Genomic DNA, 16,242 nt, shown 5'->3' with positions numbered 1-16,242 from the left:
CATGAGTAATCTTGGACATGAAGCCCCATCTTAACAACCTGTTATAGGAGTGTGCTGTTGTAAAATGTAAAGTGATTAGGCTGAGATTGTAATCCATTGTTCGAAGTTTAATATATTGTCTCTGTCCTTGCCCCTCCACTTTGCTCTCTCTCACACTTCCCACCCCAATCTTGCCCCTCCTCCATCTCCATTCTCTAGTATGCTGGAGTCCAAAAGGGAAGCAGTTGGCTGCTGGCAAGCGAGATGGAACAGTAGTTCAATATTCACCGGTAAGTGGGTCTGCTTACTCATATCTTCTAGTGAGTTTTTACTCTTCTCCCTAAGTCTCTGCAACCTCTCTCAGTCCCTTGAAGCCTTAACTCTCCTCCTTGTCTGTTATTTGTTATCTTTATTATCAGTTGCTTATGCCCTAAGTTTTTTGGAATTTTGTACTGTACCCTTTTTAATTCCTTTTTTTAAGGAATATCCGTGCGATTTAGACTTAATTCTCTGAACTCCTTTGGGCTATTAACAATTCTCTCTCTCTCTCTCGCTCTCTCTCTCTCTCTCTCTACATATATGTATATGTATGTGTGTGTGTGTGTGTATATATATATATATAGAGAGAGAGAGAGATATACTATATATATATGTGTGTGTGTGTTTCAGTTGAGAATAGTAGGCAAAATCACATTGTGAAAGGTCCAAACTAATACACTATTCTTGCTTAAAGTTGAGCAGTGAAAAAAACTTGTCTCGCATTACAACAGTGCATTGAGGCAATAGAAGGTAAAACAGAGTGCGGAATAAAGTGGCCACACATCGTGAGAGTTTTAAGGAGTAGAATAGGGTGGAACACCAGTGTTGAGGATAATCATTGTGGAGGTGTAGACCTATCCTTATTAATTGCGATTCTGTTGTTGGGAAGTCAAGGATCCAGGATCTAGTTGCAAAGGGAGGCGTTGAGTCCAGTTTCAAGGAACTTGGATTTGTGTTTGCTTGGAATTATAGTATTGAAGGCAGGGCTAGAGGAGTGCAAAGCTTGTGGGGTATCACTTTAGGATTGGAGCTGTTGTCTTCGGGGTTGATGCCATCAGTGCCTTTGAGTAGAGTCATTTTAGCATAAGTCTAATACCTTATTCCTTAGAAAGTGTTTTGAGACCATGTATCCATCAATGCCTTTAAATAGAGTAATTTTAGCATAAATATAATATCTTATTCTTTAGAAAATGTTTTGAGACCATATATCCTTGGAAAAATTCAAAACACCAGTTGTAACCTTTTGTCATGTGAGGGTGTTAGGAGATGAGGAGCCAACATGGTAGATGTTAAACTAGCAGAATAGGTTTGATGTGCTTATTGCTTCTGCATTCTCTTATTGATTCCTTGGGTTAATTCTTCCAAAATGATTGCAGAAAGGAGAGGCGTAGAGAGTGTGATTATAAAGTGATATGAAGCTGTGAATAAAATAGCTTCCTGCAAGAGTTTAATTTTATTTTGATGGTTTCAGTTGTTTTTCAATTTATGAAATTTAATAGATATGTGAACCTCTTGATTCCTGTCAACCAAGCAGTTCTTTATCCATATCCATAGCTTGTTCTCAATACCATATACTTAAAATTTGCATGCCAATATTTTGTGGGACCTTTTGAAAGGAACAAATAATCTGATCTGGTTCTTCCTAATTTTTTTTCCTATTAGTGATATCTTCCAAAAGAAAGGCTGGTTTGCTGTTTTTGTACTTGCAACATGATAGTAATTAACAGTTTTTATTTTCTTTGTAGACATTGCAAGAAAAGAAGGTTATCCCTTGCCCACACTTCTACAGTTCAGATAACCCAGTTAAAGGTGCGATGTACAGAATCATAGTTGTTTTATTTGTTATGCTGGGTCTCTGAGAGCTCGCTTTTTTCTTTCTGTAGATCTGCATTGTTTTTCTTCTCAAGTATTTAAAATTGTCTCTTTAGGAATAGTTTCCATCACTCTTTCAAGAATTATATGCCATCAGCCACTGAGTAGAAAGATTTGTGCTCACATTTCCAAATTCTGTTGAGTTATCTTGAAACTATTCCTTCTGTTGGTAGACCTGCAGAGCGCACCTTTTTACTCCCTTCAAAATGAGGTCTTTTATTTAATTTCTCCTCTAGTTGCTCTTCATTCCAAAATGTGTTACTCTTACTGACTTTATTACATACAATGGTAAAATACTTTAATGATGTTGTACAGACTGTGGGGACCTCTACTGGCAAAAATTTGTTAATTGGTTCTGTCTCATTTTATTTTTAAATCATTGTGGACTTCTGATTTTGAGCATCTGATTTATTGAAACTATCAGCAATTTCCCCTGCTGTGACTTTGTGAATAGAGATCTTTCAGTCCTTTGAATCTGTTTTGTCATTCATTTAGTTGTTGGCTGTTCATTGAAGGTAATATTTTCTTACTGGATCAAATTTTATTAATACTTGCATACTTCAGTATGGTAATACAGCAATTTTGTATACACATGCAACTGAGCTTTAACTATTGAATTCCTGAGTATCAGGCCATTTAGTTAGATCAATTCTATCATTAATAACAACATTTACTAGTTTGTCCTCATGTTGGCCAACTACACTGTCACGCCATTGCTTCTCTCACTTTAAATTTAAACTTTAACTTTGGACTGAGATTCAATTATTGGGGTAGCACAGTAGTGTATTATGTAGGGTAATACTATTACAGTGACCCAGGTCCAATTCCCGCCACTATCTGTAAGGCGTCTGTATGTTTTCTCTGTGACCGCACAGGTTTCCTCCAGATGCCCCAGCTTCCCCTCGCATTTCAGTACTTACGGGTGAATAGGTTAATTGGTCACATGGGTGTAGGTGGGCAGTGAGGGCTTGTTGGGCTGGAAGGGCCTGTTATCATGCTGTACTTCTAAATAAGTATTTAATTTGATATGATGAAGCAATAATATGAGGCTATATAATTAATGCTGTTAAATGACGTAACCTCTCCTCAATTTCATACTCCCTATTTTCTCTCCTTTGTTTATTTGTCAGCTTCATGAATGTAATCTGTGTACAATTTAACATGTACAGTATATGCTTAGGACAAATTGAATGGTGCTGCCAAAGAATTGTAAAGATGATGTCCAGAGAGGTGATGAATTTAGTCAAGGAGAAAAGGGAAATGTATATAAGGCTTCGGAAGTTAGGATCAAATGAAGCACATGAGTACAAAGAAGCCAGGAAAGAACTAAAGAAGGGAATTAGGAAAACCAGGAGGTATCATGGAAAGTCCTTGGCAAATAGGACTAAAGTGAATCCCAAGGCATTCCAAACATCAAGTGCAAAAGGATAACTAGGGAGAAGGTGGGATCACTCAAGGAAAAAGCACTTGCTCGGATGCGGGAGAATGTGAGTGAGATAGTTAATGAATAGTCAAATCTCAAACGAGAAAATCTGCAGTTGCTGGAAATCAAAACAACATGTACAAAGTGCTGGGGGAACTCAGCAGGCCAGGCAGGTTCTATAATATAGATGCTGGTGGGCCTGCTGAGTTCCTCCAACATTTTGTGTGTGTTACTTAATGAGAACTTTGCTTCAGTATTTACCAAGGAAAAGGACATAGAGGACCGGGAAATCAGTGCTGAGTGTATACATACGTTAGCACATTTAGAGGGCAAGGGCGAGGAAATGTTTGATCTGCTACCGAGTGTTAAGGTATTTGACAAAGTCCCTCATGGGAGACTAATCCAGAAGATTGAGATGCATGTGGTCCGTGATGAATTGGTTGTTTGGAGTGCGTAGAAGACAGAGGGTATTGGTTGAAGGGGATTATTTGAGCTGGAGGTCTGTAATTTATGGTGTTCCTCAGGGATCTATATTGGGACCTCTGCTGTTTGTGATGTATATAAATGACCTGGATGAAAATGTGGATGGGTGGGCTAGTAAGTTTGTGGATGGTACCTAGATTGGTGGAGTTGTGGATAGTGCAGAAGACTGGCAAATAATGCAGCACAATATAGATCAATAGCAGATGTGGGCAGAGAGTTTAGCCCAGTTAAATGTGAGGTGTTGCACCTTGGTAGGGCAAATGCAAGGAGACAGTACACTGTTAATTACAAGATCCTCAACGGTGTTGCTGGGCAGAGAGATCTTGGGATCCAAGGTCATAGCTCCTTGAAACTGGCTATACAGGAACAAATAAGAGAAAATCTGCAGATGCTAGAAATCCAAGCAACACACGCAAGCTGCTGGAGGAACTCAGCAGGCCAGGCAGCAACTATGGGAAAAAAGTATAGTGGACGTTTCGGGCTGAGATCCTTCAGCAGGACAGGTCAATGGGGTGGTTAAGATGACTTGTGGAATGCTTGCTTTTATTAGACAAAGCATTGAGTGCAAAAGTCAGGAGGTTATGTTGCAACTTTATAAAACTGGTTAGGCCACATCTGGAGTATTTCATACAGTTCTGGCCACCCCACTATAGGAAGGATGTTGAGGCATTGGAGAGGGTGCAGAAGAAGTTTATCGGGATGCTGCCTGGTTTAGAGGGCATGTGCTTTCTTGAGAGGCTGGATAAACTTGGGTTGATTTCTCCGGAGCACCAGAGGCTGAGGTGAGATCTGATAGAGGTTTATAAGATTGAGAGGCATAGACGGAGTGTACAGTGAGTATCTGTTTACCAGAGTTGAAATGTCTAATATCAGAGGGCATGCATTGGAGGAGAGAGGGAGAAGATTCAAGGAGGATATGAGGGGTAAGTTTTTTACTCCCGAGTCGTGAATGCCTGGAATGCGCTGCCTGGTATGGTGGTATAAGCAAATATGTTGGAGGCTTTTGAGAGACGTTTGGATGGGCATGTGGATGTAAGGAAGATGGAGGGATATGGACATTGTGTAGGTATGAGGGATTAATCTTTGGGTGCTTTTGATTTGCTTTATAGGCTGGTTGGGCACAACATTATGAGCCAAATAACCTGCTCCTGTGCTCTGCTGTGTCTGTCTATGATTGTTCTGATGTGAGAATGTAGCTGTATTTGTGGCTGGTGATTTAGCAGTACAGATTGCAAAGTCACATATCAGTGTTTCATTGTTTGTGTTTATTTATGGAATTGGACAAGTGCAAATTAAAAACTTGTCAAATTTATTTTAATCCATATAGTTGGCCACTGGTAGGATTGAACAGCTAGAACTAATTGATTTCATGCCACAGGGATTTCAGTAATTGATCAATAGATTTGAAGATGACATCTATCATGAAGATGTACTCAGCAGAACTTGTGGCATTGGCCTGGGTTAGATCAGATCAGAAAACCACAGATTTAATTTTAACTCTGTAGTTCAACTGTTTCAGTATTTGAGGCCCTTAGTATGCTTGGATCTCACATATATGTAGAATTTATTTTTGCACATCTTTTTAAATAACTATTCAATGCAAGATGGAGCTGGTTCAAAAGCTCAGTCGTGGTGGAGCATTAGCACATTATGCGTCAAAATGTTCTAGAAATCATTTTAGCATATGATCTACTCTAGCCTGAAAATCACACTCAGGATGTAAGATTTTGCAACCCCATTTCAAATTAAATGGCACATACACCTTTAAGGTGTTAGCTCATTGGTGTGATTTCAATTTTTTGCTATTAACATCTGTTCTACTATTTAAAAGTTACTTATTTATAAATCTGTTACATTTCCTTTTGCAGTTTTGGATATACACTGGATCAGTACATATGTCTTCACTGTAGTGTTTGTAGCTGCAGATGGATCCTTGGAAAACCCTCCTGAACTTGTGATTATTTCCTTAGCGGTAGGTGTTTTTTTATAGGAATATTTGGTCTCCTTCCAGCCAGGCTCTGTATTTTTGAAAGTCATCTATTTTTCTAACATAAAAATGTCATAAGCTTTTACTAAGTTCAGGGCACTCTCGAAATGAATGTAGTTTGTTGCTGGTACTATCCTCCAGCTATCCCAGTCCTGAAAATTAAGACCGTATTCCAAAGTGACACTTGACTTATGCAATGCATAAGAGATGCTCTTTTTCAGATAAGACTTAAGTTTGGTGTCCTTTCTATCTCAACTGAATGAAAAAAAATCCATGCCGAAGAAGTGTGGAAGGTTTATCCAATATTTGTGTGGTCTGCTTTGTTGACCCGAGTGCCGGGCCTACAGAGTATATAGTTGAGTAAGAAAGTGGGCCTGGACAAGGCAGATGAGCAGCTTAATATTGAAATAAATACACAAATCCATTAAGTAATTCTGTGATGATGGGCATGGCAGGGCAGTGATATATTGCAACTCTGGAGGTGAAGATAACATGTGAGCAAGCTCAAAGAACTTGGGTTTCGAATTGATAAGCTGCTGCTTGAGATTTGTTTCACGAGCGAGATTCGCGAGATTCTATGCCTTGTATTATAACCTGCAGGATTGCTCACTCAAGGTGGTGACACTCCAAGTGAGACAAGGACGAGGGATTAAACAGGTATCATCGGGAGAACATCTTCCCATGCACTTGTTAAATATTTGTGACCTCTGGTGAATAAGAGCAGACCCTGCAAGGAGGCTAAGCAAACTGACCATCCATCTAATGTAGTGGACCACTTAAGTTGGTGAATGCAGAGGAGTATAATAATAATGGAAATTTATGCAAATAGGACATTTGACATTGTTGTCTCAGCCTTGTTGCATGCTGGGTGTCTGGGTTTGAAGGTCCTTTGGGCTGGAGTTAAACTTGGGAGTAGGAGCAGAAGGATCCAGTGCTGTGGAAGGAGGAGATTCTGGGAGGGGGGAGAAATATGGATTCAGATTAAATGATTGATAATTTCTTGGGTTTCTTCCTCAGTAACATGCAAATTGGCATTGATTGAATACATCAATCAAAGCTGCATCGTTCCTCAAACTTTCTTGATCTTTCTTGCTGCAATGTTGTATCTTATCTCCAACAAGCTTCTGGTGCATCGGAGCTAATCTTCAGACATTGAAACTGTTTAATTTACATCAACTACACTGAAGCACCAAGGTTACCTGCACCCAGTGGAGTGAAGTTCCAAGGGCGTGAAATACATTTTTGCTCTTTAACCAGAGGGAAATTGACGAATTCTAGACTATATCTTTGCGAAGTGAAAAACAGGCTGGATTTGCAGCAATAGTGAGAATCCAAAGTTCAAAGTAAATTTGTTATCAAGGTAAATTTTTGTCACCATATATTGCCTTGAGTTTCATTTTCTCATGGGCATTCACAGTAAATACAAAGAAACACAGAATCATTGAAAAACTGCACACAAAGACGGACAAACAACCAATGTGCAATAGACAACAAATTGTGCATATATATAAAAGCAAAATAATGGTAATAAATAAGTAATATCGAGAGCATGAGTTGGAGAGTCCTTGAAAGTGAGTCTATCAGTTGTGCAATCAGTTCAGTGTTGGTGTGAGTGAAGTTATCCACTGGTTCAGGAGCCTGATGGTTGAGGGGTAATAACTGTTCTGAAACTGGAGGTGTGGGACTTAAGGCTCTTGTACCTCCTTTCTGATGGTAGCAGCGAGAAGAAAGCTTGGGTTAGATGGTGGGACGCCTTAATGATGGATGTTGCTTTCCTGGTACAGCACTCCTTGTAGATGTGCTCAACGGTGGGGAGAGCTTTACCTCTGATGGATTGGTCTGTATCTGTTACTTTTTGTGTTTCATACCAGGCCATGAAAGCAACAGCAAGAGTTGTGAACGAGAACACATTACTTTGATCAGATCCAATGCAAGATGGCTGAACTTGAATGAGACTTTCATTATTACAATATTTTCTTTATTTGAATTTGCCAAGCATGTCTTTGGTATAATCATAAAGTAACTAATGAAAATGAAAATTAGTGTTTTCTGTCCTTGTGTCCAGACATTTTATGCCACCTGCATAGTTTAAAGTAAAATTGTGTACATACAGTTTTACGATAAGGAAGTTTTTTTTTCCAGAAAAAGGATGAGAAGAAAGAGGACCAATTTTTGAACTTTAATGAGCTGTGTTTTGGAGTGACAACAGAGAGACAGCACCATTACTATCTTCACTACATTGAAAGCTGGTGTGTGAATGATATAATTTTCATATCCATTAACTAAGTAGCATGTCAACTAGCAAGCATGTTCCAATTATCAATAAAGTTTCATCCTACTTGGGGATTGAACCTTATGTCTATTGACATCATAGCAAAGGCTGGTTCTGTCACTGATCTTCATATCTATGGCACTTGTTGAATATGTTCAGAAGTCGTGAATATGTCTCTCCTTTCTTGATTTAAGGACCTATATATTGCACCTCTGAAACAGTCCTGAATGGGTTTAGTTCCTTTGCTCAATGCAGAACTTGGTATATTCCAAAGGGATAATACTTGGACCTTTGAGAAAGATGTTTGTGGGTTGAGTCCAGTTCCGATTTTTAAATGTGATTTGTGCTAAAACATAGAAAATGTTTTGAGGGTGATATTTCTGCAATCAGGATCCAAAAGAGCTATTTCTTTTTTCACAAATTCGGCAAGTTTGGCATACATTTCCATACGTTTGCCATTTTAATCAACTTCACCTAAATTAATGTTCATTGATGTGTTGATTTATTATTTGCAGGGTAAATGTCTATTAAATGTATATCATTAATGTCAAGATTATTTGCAGGGTAAATGTCTATTTAATGTATATCATTAATGTCAAGAATCTGAGGAAATTCTGCTTAAGTTGCAGTCTGGCTATTAGAGGCAATTGACTCTATTATTTCCCAGGGAACTTCTCGTTGCTGCGTCAGCAGCATCCATTGAAGTTAGTGTCATTGCTCGGCAACAGGACAAGGTAAATGTTCTTTTAAAAAGCTTTTTTAAAAATAATTGGCATTAATTTGTGTAATAATTGAGAAAGTACTGGAGTGAGAGTGGGTTGAGCATTTAATCTTAAAAGAAAAAGGCAGGTTGAATGAAACATTTAAAATTTGGAAGGATTTTGATTGGGTAGATTTTTAAAATATGATTTGTGGGCTGGAACAAAATGACAGGATATCAATGTAAAATAAATACAAATTTAAGTAGGGATTTTGAAATCTCTGAAAACACTTTGCCTGTGAAAGGAAGTTAGTGGGACTTGCTTTGTGTAGAAGTTAAAATAATTTGCATAAGCAGATGGAAGGGAGAAGTCAGATGAAAGGAAATGAATGACAAGCTGGTGGGATATGTTTAAGATGACATCGAAGTTCTTGTAGGGTACAAGTGGTGGTACGGTCTTGTTGAATACCCTGTTTCGGTGTTGCAAGTTCTAAGTCTGTGAGCCTCTGTGTTCAGGTCAACTGGGAAGTTTGGGTCCTCGAAGATGCAGCTCGGGCAGAACTTCCCGTGACCGAGAACAGTGATGACACCATGCCTGTTGGAGTTGCTATTGATATCACCAGTCAAACTCCCGTAAAAGTTGGTGAGTTTTGTGCATTGTTTGTAGGTTTGAATGGTATGTTCAGTTGTCAGAAGAGGGGCGATAGAACATCTTGATCATTGAGGCAAGGGTGTAGATCCATTTAAGAGCTTGTTCATAGCAAGGTCTTTGCACCTGAAATAGAAAATCATCTGTAAAAGTAAACTTCCTTCCTCTGCTCACACCCTAATTTGGTCAGCGTTACTCTGTTCCTGTAACATAACAAGACCTCTCAATCATAGGCTTACATCTATCAGAAGGAGGGTTGTGGGAGTGTAAGTATCACGTACTAGTTGGTGCTGCAGTGTAATCTTGGGTGAATAATGCTGCCCCCTTTCGCAAAACTGCATGCTGCAACTACATAGGGTCTCATTTAAATCATATAGTACAGGTTGATGTCCCAAGTGCTTTGAGCAGCTGTTTATGGCTCAACCTATTGTTATTTCCTTCAGTGAAATTCTCTGGCCAGTGTCCACCCTTCAGGAGTAGAATATGGCTGAGATATGGCCCTGTTCTTTTCAAGTCTGGGTCAAATAGTCCTTAAAATTCGGCTGCTTTTCCTCCAATAATGTGAGTGAGAATAGGCTACAGGGGAATAAAGTGTTGGAAAAGAGATTGAATATGGATGCTGGAGATATTATTTTAAAAAAAACTACTGGAAGCACTCAGCAAATCAAGCAGCATCTTTGGAAAGCGAAGCTGTTTTATTATTTCAAGTTCAGGACTCTTCAAGAGCAGTCACATCAATGACATTCTTCTGAGAGCCAGCATGGACTTGATAGACTGAAAATTTTCTTTCAATGTTATAAGGAAATACTAAAATTGATTATGTATTCATTGCTGTTGGAATGAATTGGATGAGAACAAATTTGCTGCCTTGATTCACTCATTACAATTATGATTGAACTACAAGAGAGTGAGTATACAGTACTTCGGGAGATTATGAGCTGTTAAGTATCCTTTGTTAATGTGGATTTTTACCTGTTTATTTCCCTTGGCATGATAATAATCGATGGTTCCATATAATTTATCAAAGTGCATCAGTATTTTGTCACACTTGTAGTAGTAATGTGTTCTTTAGTTTCTTGTCCGTTATGGGAATAGTGTGAAATATAATTTTGACTCTCAGGGCACGCAGCAAATTTGAATGTTTAAAGACATGAGGGAAAATGATACAATTGTACAAGATTCAAGTATTCAGTAAGTGTAGGCATGAAGTTAAATTTCTTTTTTGTTAATATTTAATAATAGTTTTCATGTCATTATCATTTAAGTCTGTTCTAAATAGAAGGGATGTAGATTTGATCTAAAAGTTTGATTAGTAGAAATCCTGTCTCTTTTGCAAGTTTTGAAATTGATTCATCTGATGGTTTTGTAGGTGATGAGAAGATTTATGCTCCTTCTCCTATCTTGATGCTGCTCACAACCGAAGGGCTCCTTTGTCCATTCCACATGCTCAACTACAACCCCGGAGTGAAATCAGTAGTGAAGCCATCAGTATGTCCACGTCTTGAAGGAGAAAGAGAACCTCCCTCATGTATGTACTAAATTTATAGAAAGCAGCAGAAGTACACAAAACAGACCTTTGTGCACAAAGAAAAGTTCATTTGCTTGTTACGTGAAGTGGTTTTTCACATTATTATCACCTTTTAGATTGAACCAATGCACCAATAGTAAAAAGACTCGACTCCATGCTGTTGCCAAAGCAATAGTGAGGAAGTACTTCATTTCCGGGATGGTTTCTTTCAAACATGTCATTAAATTAATTGGCTGCCAGTGCCCTCACATGAAAGTAAAAGGTGCTCAGATGTTTTGCAAGGGATGAACGATTTTGTCTGCAAAGTTAAGATGAAGCTGTTGGTGTTGTTCGGATCATTCTCTGTAAGATTGGTGGAGACTGAGCCTGTCAGGACTTTGATAAATGAATTGGATAGGCACTTGAATAAGAATTATTTGTAGGGGAAAGAATGGGGAAAAGGATGATTTTGAATTATGCTGTAGAGGTGGCCTGGGATGATGGGCTTAATAACTTACTTCTGAGCCATGGTAATTCTTTAAGAGTACAAGAGTTTCTCTTGGGGTCAGCTTTAATCTTCTGGGTGTCAGCATTGATGATGTGAGAATGCAGCAACTAATTTAAGCACAAGCTTCCATTGCCAGCAATGTGCTAAAGGTGAGTTTTTTTGGTTTTGTGTGAATGTAGTCAGTACATAAGGCAGAATTTCCTTGTTTTGTTTTTCCTCAGTAGTATGATGTAATCTGTTCATCTGAGGTCAGATTGAGTCACAGTTTAAAAATTAATCCATATTTTGGTCGCTGTAAAATTGTACGTCAGCCTAGGTTTTTGTTTGGATCTCTGAAATGAGATTCAAATTCCTGATCATCCAATTTAGGGACAGTGATGCTACTTTATAGGTGACTGACAGAGTTGTGGAACTTTTAAAATGATTCAGGATGCGAGACTAACATACCACTTATTCTGAGGCCTTGCAAAGTGTGGTGATGGGCTTATTCAGAATGTCGCCTGGGAGGAGGGACGTGAGTTATGTGAGGAAATGAGAGAAACGAAGGATCTTGTTTCAGTAGTGAAGTTTATGGGGAAATTTAATATTGTTTCAAAATCTGCAGAGTATTGGTGAATGGAGATAAATTATTTGAATTTTCTGCAAGGCTTGTACTTAGCTACTTTGGAAAAGTATGAATTTTAATGTGAACTTGAAACACTTTATTTTCCTTGCAGCTCAACCATCAGTCCCTGCTCCTGTATTGTCGCCGCTGCAGACTTCAACTGCACCGTCACGACCCTCTTCAAAAATTGTGCAGCCTGCTGCTGCTCATCATTCACCTGCTTTCCCGTCAGTGGGCTTGCCTGCTTTAGCCCGCTTTTCAAATAACACAATGGCACCTCAGGCTACAATAATGCAACCTGAAGCAGGTCCTGCAGATGGCACTAATGTTGAGAGTGGAACTTCTGCCGCACCTACCAAAGACTGGCCTTCCTCTTATACTTTTGGTTCCAGTTCTTCCTGGGACTCTGATGTCGATGACATGCAAAAGCAGAAGGCTCTTGCCTCTCCCAAGTTTGTTCGGTAAGTTCTATCCTGTGTTTTTTCTTAAGTAGCTCGTGGAGTTAAATTGAGTTTATTTCAAACAATTGGCCATTTATATAGGTGGGTCTTCCAATAATCACCTTCCTGAAATCAGCAAATCCTCTGTTTTCCCAGTTATTGTATCAATGTTGTGGTAATGAATGCCTTTAATTAGGTAAATAATTCCTTTTTCTGAATTCCTTAATGCTATCATATTGTTGAGTCTTGAGTGTCTCCCATGTAGAAATATCTACCCTTTTAGCTTTTATACTTAAGTATAAAAGCTAACACATTTGTAACACATCATCTTACAGCTTTTGGAAAAACGCTCCAATTTTAATGTAGGAACAGGAAGAGGCCACTCAGCCCCTCATTCATCACAGTAAAAGCTGGGAACGGTGGTTGGCCGTGTGCCGCCCCAAACTGATTTAATCTTGGCTTCCACTTCACCTTCCTGTTTGGCCCCCAGAATACTTGATTTCCTTAAAGTTTATAAATATATCTCAGTGTTAAGAACTGCCTTCTCCTCTTCAGTTCTCTTGTTCTCTGCCTCCCTTGTTTAAATGATTCAGTGCGATATGGGGTAGACCACATATTATTTGTCAAATGTACATATTTGATGGCCAAAAAGGTTTGATTTATTGTTAGAGAACTCAGCAGGTCAGGCAGCATCTGTGGAGTGCAATGGACAGTCCTGATGAAGGGTCTCGACCCAAAATGTCAACGAAGCATTTTCCTCCACGGATACAACAGGAATTCTGCAGATGCTGGAAATTCAAGCAACGCACATCAAAGTTGCTGGTTAACGCAGCAGGCCAGGCAGCATCTGTAGGAAGAGGTGCAGTCGACGTTTCAGGCCAAGACCCTTCGTCAGAACTAACTGAAGGAAGAGTGAGTAAGGGATTTGAAAGTTGGAGGGGGAGGGGGAGATCCAAAATGATAGGAGAAGACAGGAGGGGGAGGGATAGAGCCAAGAGCTGGACAGGTGATACGCAAAAGGGGATACGAGAGGATCATGGGACAGGAGTTCTGGGAAGAAAGACAAGGAGGGGTGGGGGGGACCCAGAGGATGGGCAAGAGGTATATTCAGAGGGACAGAGGGAGAAAAAGGAGAGTGAGAGAAAGAATCTGTGCATAAAAATAAGTAACAGATGGGGTACGAGGCGGAGGTGGGGCCTTAGCGGAAGTTAGAGAAGTCGATGTTCATGCCATCAGGTTGGAGGCTACCCAGACGGAATATAAGGTGTTGTTCCTCCAACCTGAGTGTGGCTTCATCTTTACAGTAGAGGAGGCCGTGGATAGACATGTCAGAATGGGAATGGGATGTGGAATTAAAATGTGTGGCCACTGGGAGATCCTGCTTTCTCTGGCGGACAGAGCGTAGATGTTCAGCAAAGTGGTCTCCCGGTCTGCGTCGGGTCTCGCCAATATATAAAAGGCCACATCGGGAGCACCGGACGCAGTATATCACCCCAGTCGACTCACAGGTGAAGTGTTGCCTCACCTGGAAGGACTGTTTGGGGCCCTGAATGGTGGTAAGGGAGGAAGTGTAAGGGCATGTGTAGCACTTGTTCCGCTTACACGGATAAGTGCCAGGAGGGAGATCAGTGGGGAGGGATGGGGGAGATGAATGGACAAGGGAGTTGCGTAGGGAGCAATCCCTGCGGAATGCAGAGAGAGGGGGAGAGGGAAAGATGTGCTTAGTGGTGGGATCCCGTTGGAGGTGGCGGAAGTTACGGAGAATAATATGTTGGACCTGGAGGCTGGTGGGGTAGTAGGTGAGGACCAGGGGAACCCTATTCCTAGTGGGGTGGCAGGAGGATGGAGTGAGAGCAGATGTACGTGAAATGGGGGAGATGCGTTTAAGAGCAGAGTTGATAGTGGAGGAAGGGAAGCCCCTTTCTTTAAAAAAGGAAGACATCTCCCTCGTCCTAGAATGAAAAGCCTCATCCTGAGAGCAGATGCGGCGGAGACGGAGGAATTGCGAGAAGGGGATGGCGTTTTTGCAAGAGACAGGGTGAGAAGAGGAATAGTCCAGATAGCTGTGAGAGTCAGTAGGCTTATAGTAGACATCAGTGGATAAGCTGTCTCCAGAGACAGAGACAGAAAGATCTAGAAAGGGGAGGGAGGTGTTGGAAATGGACCAGGTAAACTTGAGGGCAGGGTGAAAGTTGGAGGCAAAGTTAATAAAGTCAACGAGCTCTGCATGCGTGCAGGAAGCAGTGCCAATGCAGTCGTCGGTGTAGCGAAGGAAAAGTGGGGGACAGATACCCCAGAATAGGCACGGAACATAGATTGTTCCACAAAGCCAACAAAAAGGCAGGCATAGCTAGGACCCATACGGGTGCCCATAGCTACACCTTTAGTTTGGAGGAAGTGGGAGGAGCCAAAGAAGAAATTATTAAGAGTAAGGACTAATTCCGCTAGACGGAGCAGAGTGGTGGTAGAGGGGAACTGATTAGGTCTGGAATCCAAAAAGAAGCGTAGAGCTTTGAGACCTTCCTGATGGGGGATGGAAGTATATGAGGACTGGACATCCATGGTGAAAATAAAGCCGTGGGGGCCAGGGAACTTAAAATCATCAAAAAGTTTAAGAGCGTGATAAGTGTCACGAACACAGGTCGGAAGGGATTGAACAAGGATCTCCCATCCACTGCTACCAACCTTATAGTTCCCACACCCCGCACTTCCTGTTTCTACCTCCTACCCAAGATCTACAAACCTGCCTGTCCTGGCCGACCTATTGTCTCAGCTTGCTCCTGCCCCACCAAACTCGTTTCTGCATACCTCGACACGGTTTCATCACCCCTTGTTCAATCCCTTCCGACCTATGTTCTTTGCCTCCAACTTTCACCCTGCCCTCAAGTTTACCTGGTCCATTTCCGACACCTCCCTCTCCTTTCTAGATCTTTCTGTCTCTGTCTCTGGAGACAGCTTATCCACTGATGTCTACTATAAGCCTACTGACTCTCACAGCTATCTGGACTATTCCTCTTCTCACCCTGTCTCTTGCAAAAACGCCATCCCCTTCTCACAATTCCTCCGTCTCCGCCGCATCTGCTCTCAGGATGAGGCTTTTCATTCTAGGACGAGGGAGATGTCTTTCTTTTTTAAAGAAAGGGGCTTCCCTTCCTCCACTATCAACTCTGCTCTTAAACGCATCTCCCCCATTTCACGTACATCTGCTCTCACTCCATCCTCCCGCCACCCCACTAGGAATAGGGTTCCCCTGGTCCTCACCTACCACCCCACCAGCCTCCGGGTCCAACATATTATTCTCCGTAACTTCCGCCACCTCCAACGGGATCCCACCACGAAGCACATCTTTCCCTCCCCCCCCCTCTGCATTCCGCAGGGATCGCTCCCTACGCAACTCCCTTGTCCATTCGTCCCCCCCATCCCTCCCCACTGATCTCCCTCCTGGCATTTATCCGTGTAAGCGGAACAAGTGCTACACATGCCCTTACACTTCCTCCCTTACCACCATTCAGGTCCCCAAACAGTCCTTCCAGGTGAGGCAACACTTCACCTGTGAGTCGACTGGGGTGATATACTGCGTCTGGTGCTCCCGATGTGGCCTTTTATGTATTGGCGAGACCTGACGCAGACTTGGAGACCGCTTTGCTGAACATCTACGCTCTGTCCGCCAGAGAAAGCAGGATCTCCCAGTGGCCACACATTTTAATTCCACATCCCATTCCCATTCTGACATGTCTATCCACGGCCTCCTCTACTGTAAAGATGAAGCCACACTCAGG

The 16,242-nt window shown here is 41.2% G+C and overlaps 1 protein-coding gene across 2 annotated transcripts in view; it reads left to right on the top strand.

Moving 5' to 3' along the window:
* Positions 1-16,242, top strand: part of nup214 (nucleoporin 214) — a 125,079-nt gene that overhangs the window by 15,790 nt on the left and 93,047 nt on the right. For both annotated transcript variants that reach the window (XM_063073643.1, XM_063073644.1), the window contains exons 5-12: positions 199-269; positions 1,764-1,827; positions 5,665-5,768; positions 7,926-8,032; positions 8,723-8,789; positions 9,272-9,398; positions 10,774-10,932; positions 12,136-12,484. In XM_063073643.1, the coding sequence (XP_062929713.1) occupies positions 199-269; positions 1,764-1,827; positions 5,665-5,768; positions 7,926-8,032; positions 8,723-8,789; positions 9,272-9,398; positions 10,774-10,932; positions 12,136-12,484 (1,048 nt within the window). The remainder of the gene's footprint in view (positions 1-198; positions 270-1,763; positions 1,828-5,664; positions 5,769-7,925; positions 8,033-8,722; positions 8,790-9,271; positions 9,399-10,773; positions 10,933-12,135; positions 12,485-16,242) is intronic.

The sequence above is a fragment of the Mobula hypostoma genome, chromosome 21 (genome assembly GCF_963921235.1).
Source record: "Mobula hypostoma chromosome 21, sMobHyp1.1, whole genome shotgun sequence".
In the NCBI taxonomy this organism is placed as follows: domain Eukaryota; kingdom Metazoa; phylum Chordata; class Chondrichthyes; order Myliobatiformes; family Myliobatidae; genus Mobula; species Mobula hypostoma.
The sequence above is the reverse complement of the archived record's forward strand: the minus strand, read 5'-3'. Positions and strand labels throughout refer to the sequence as shown.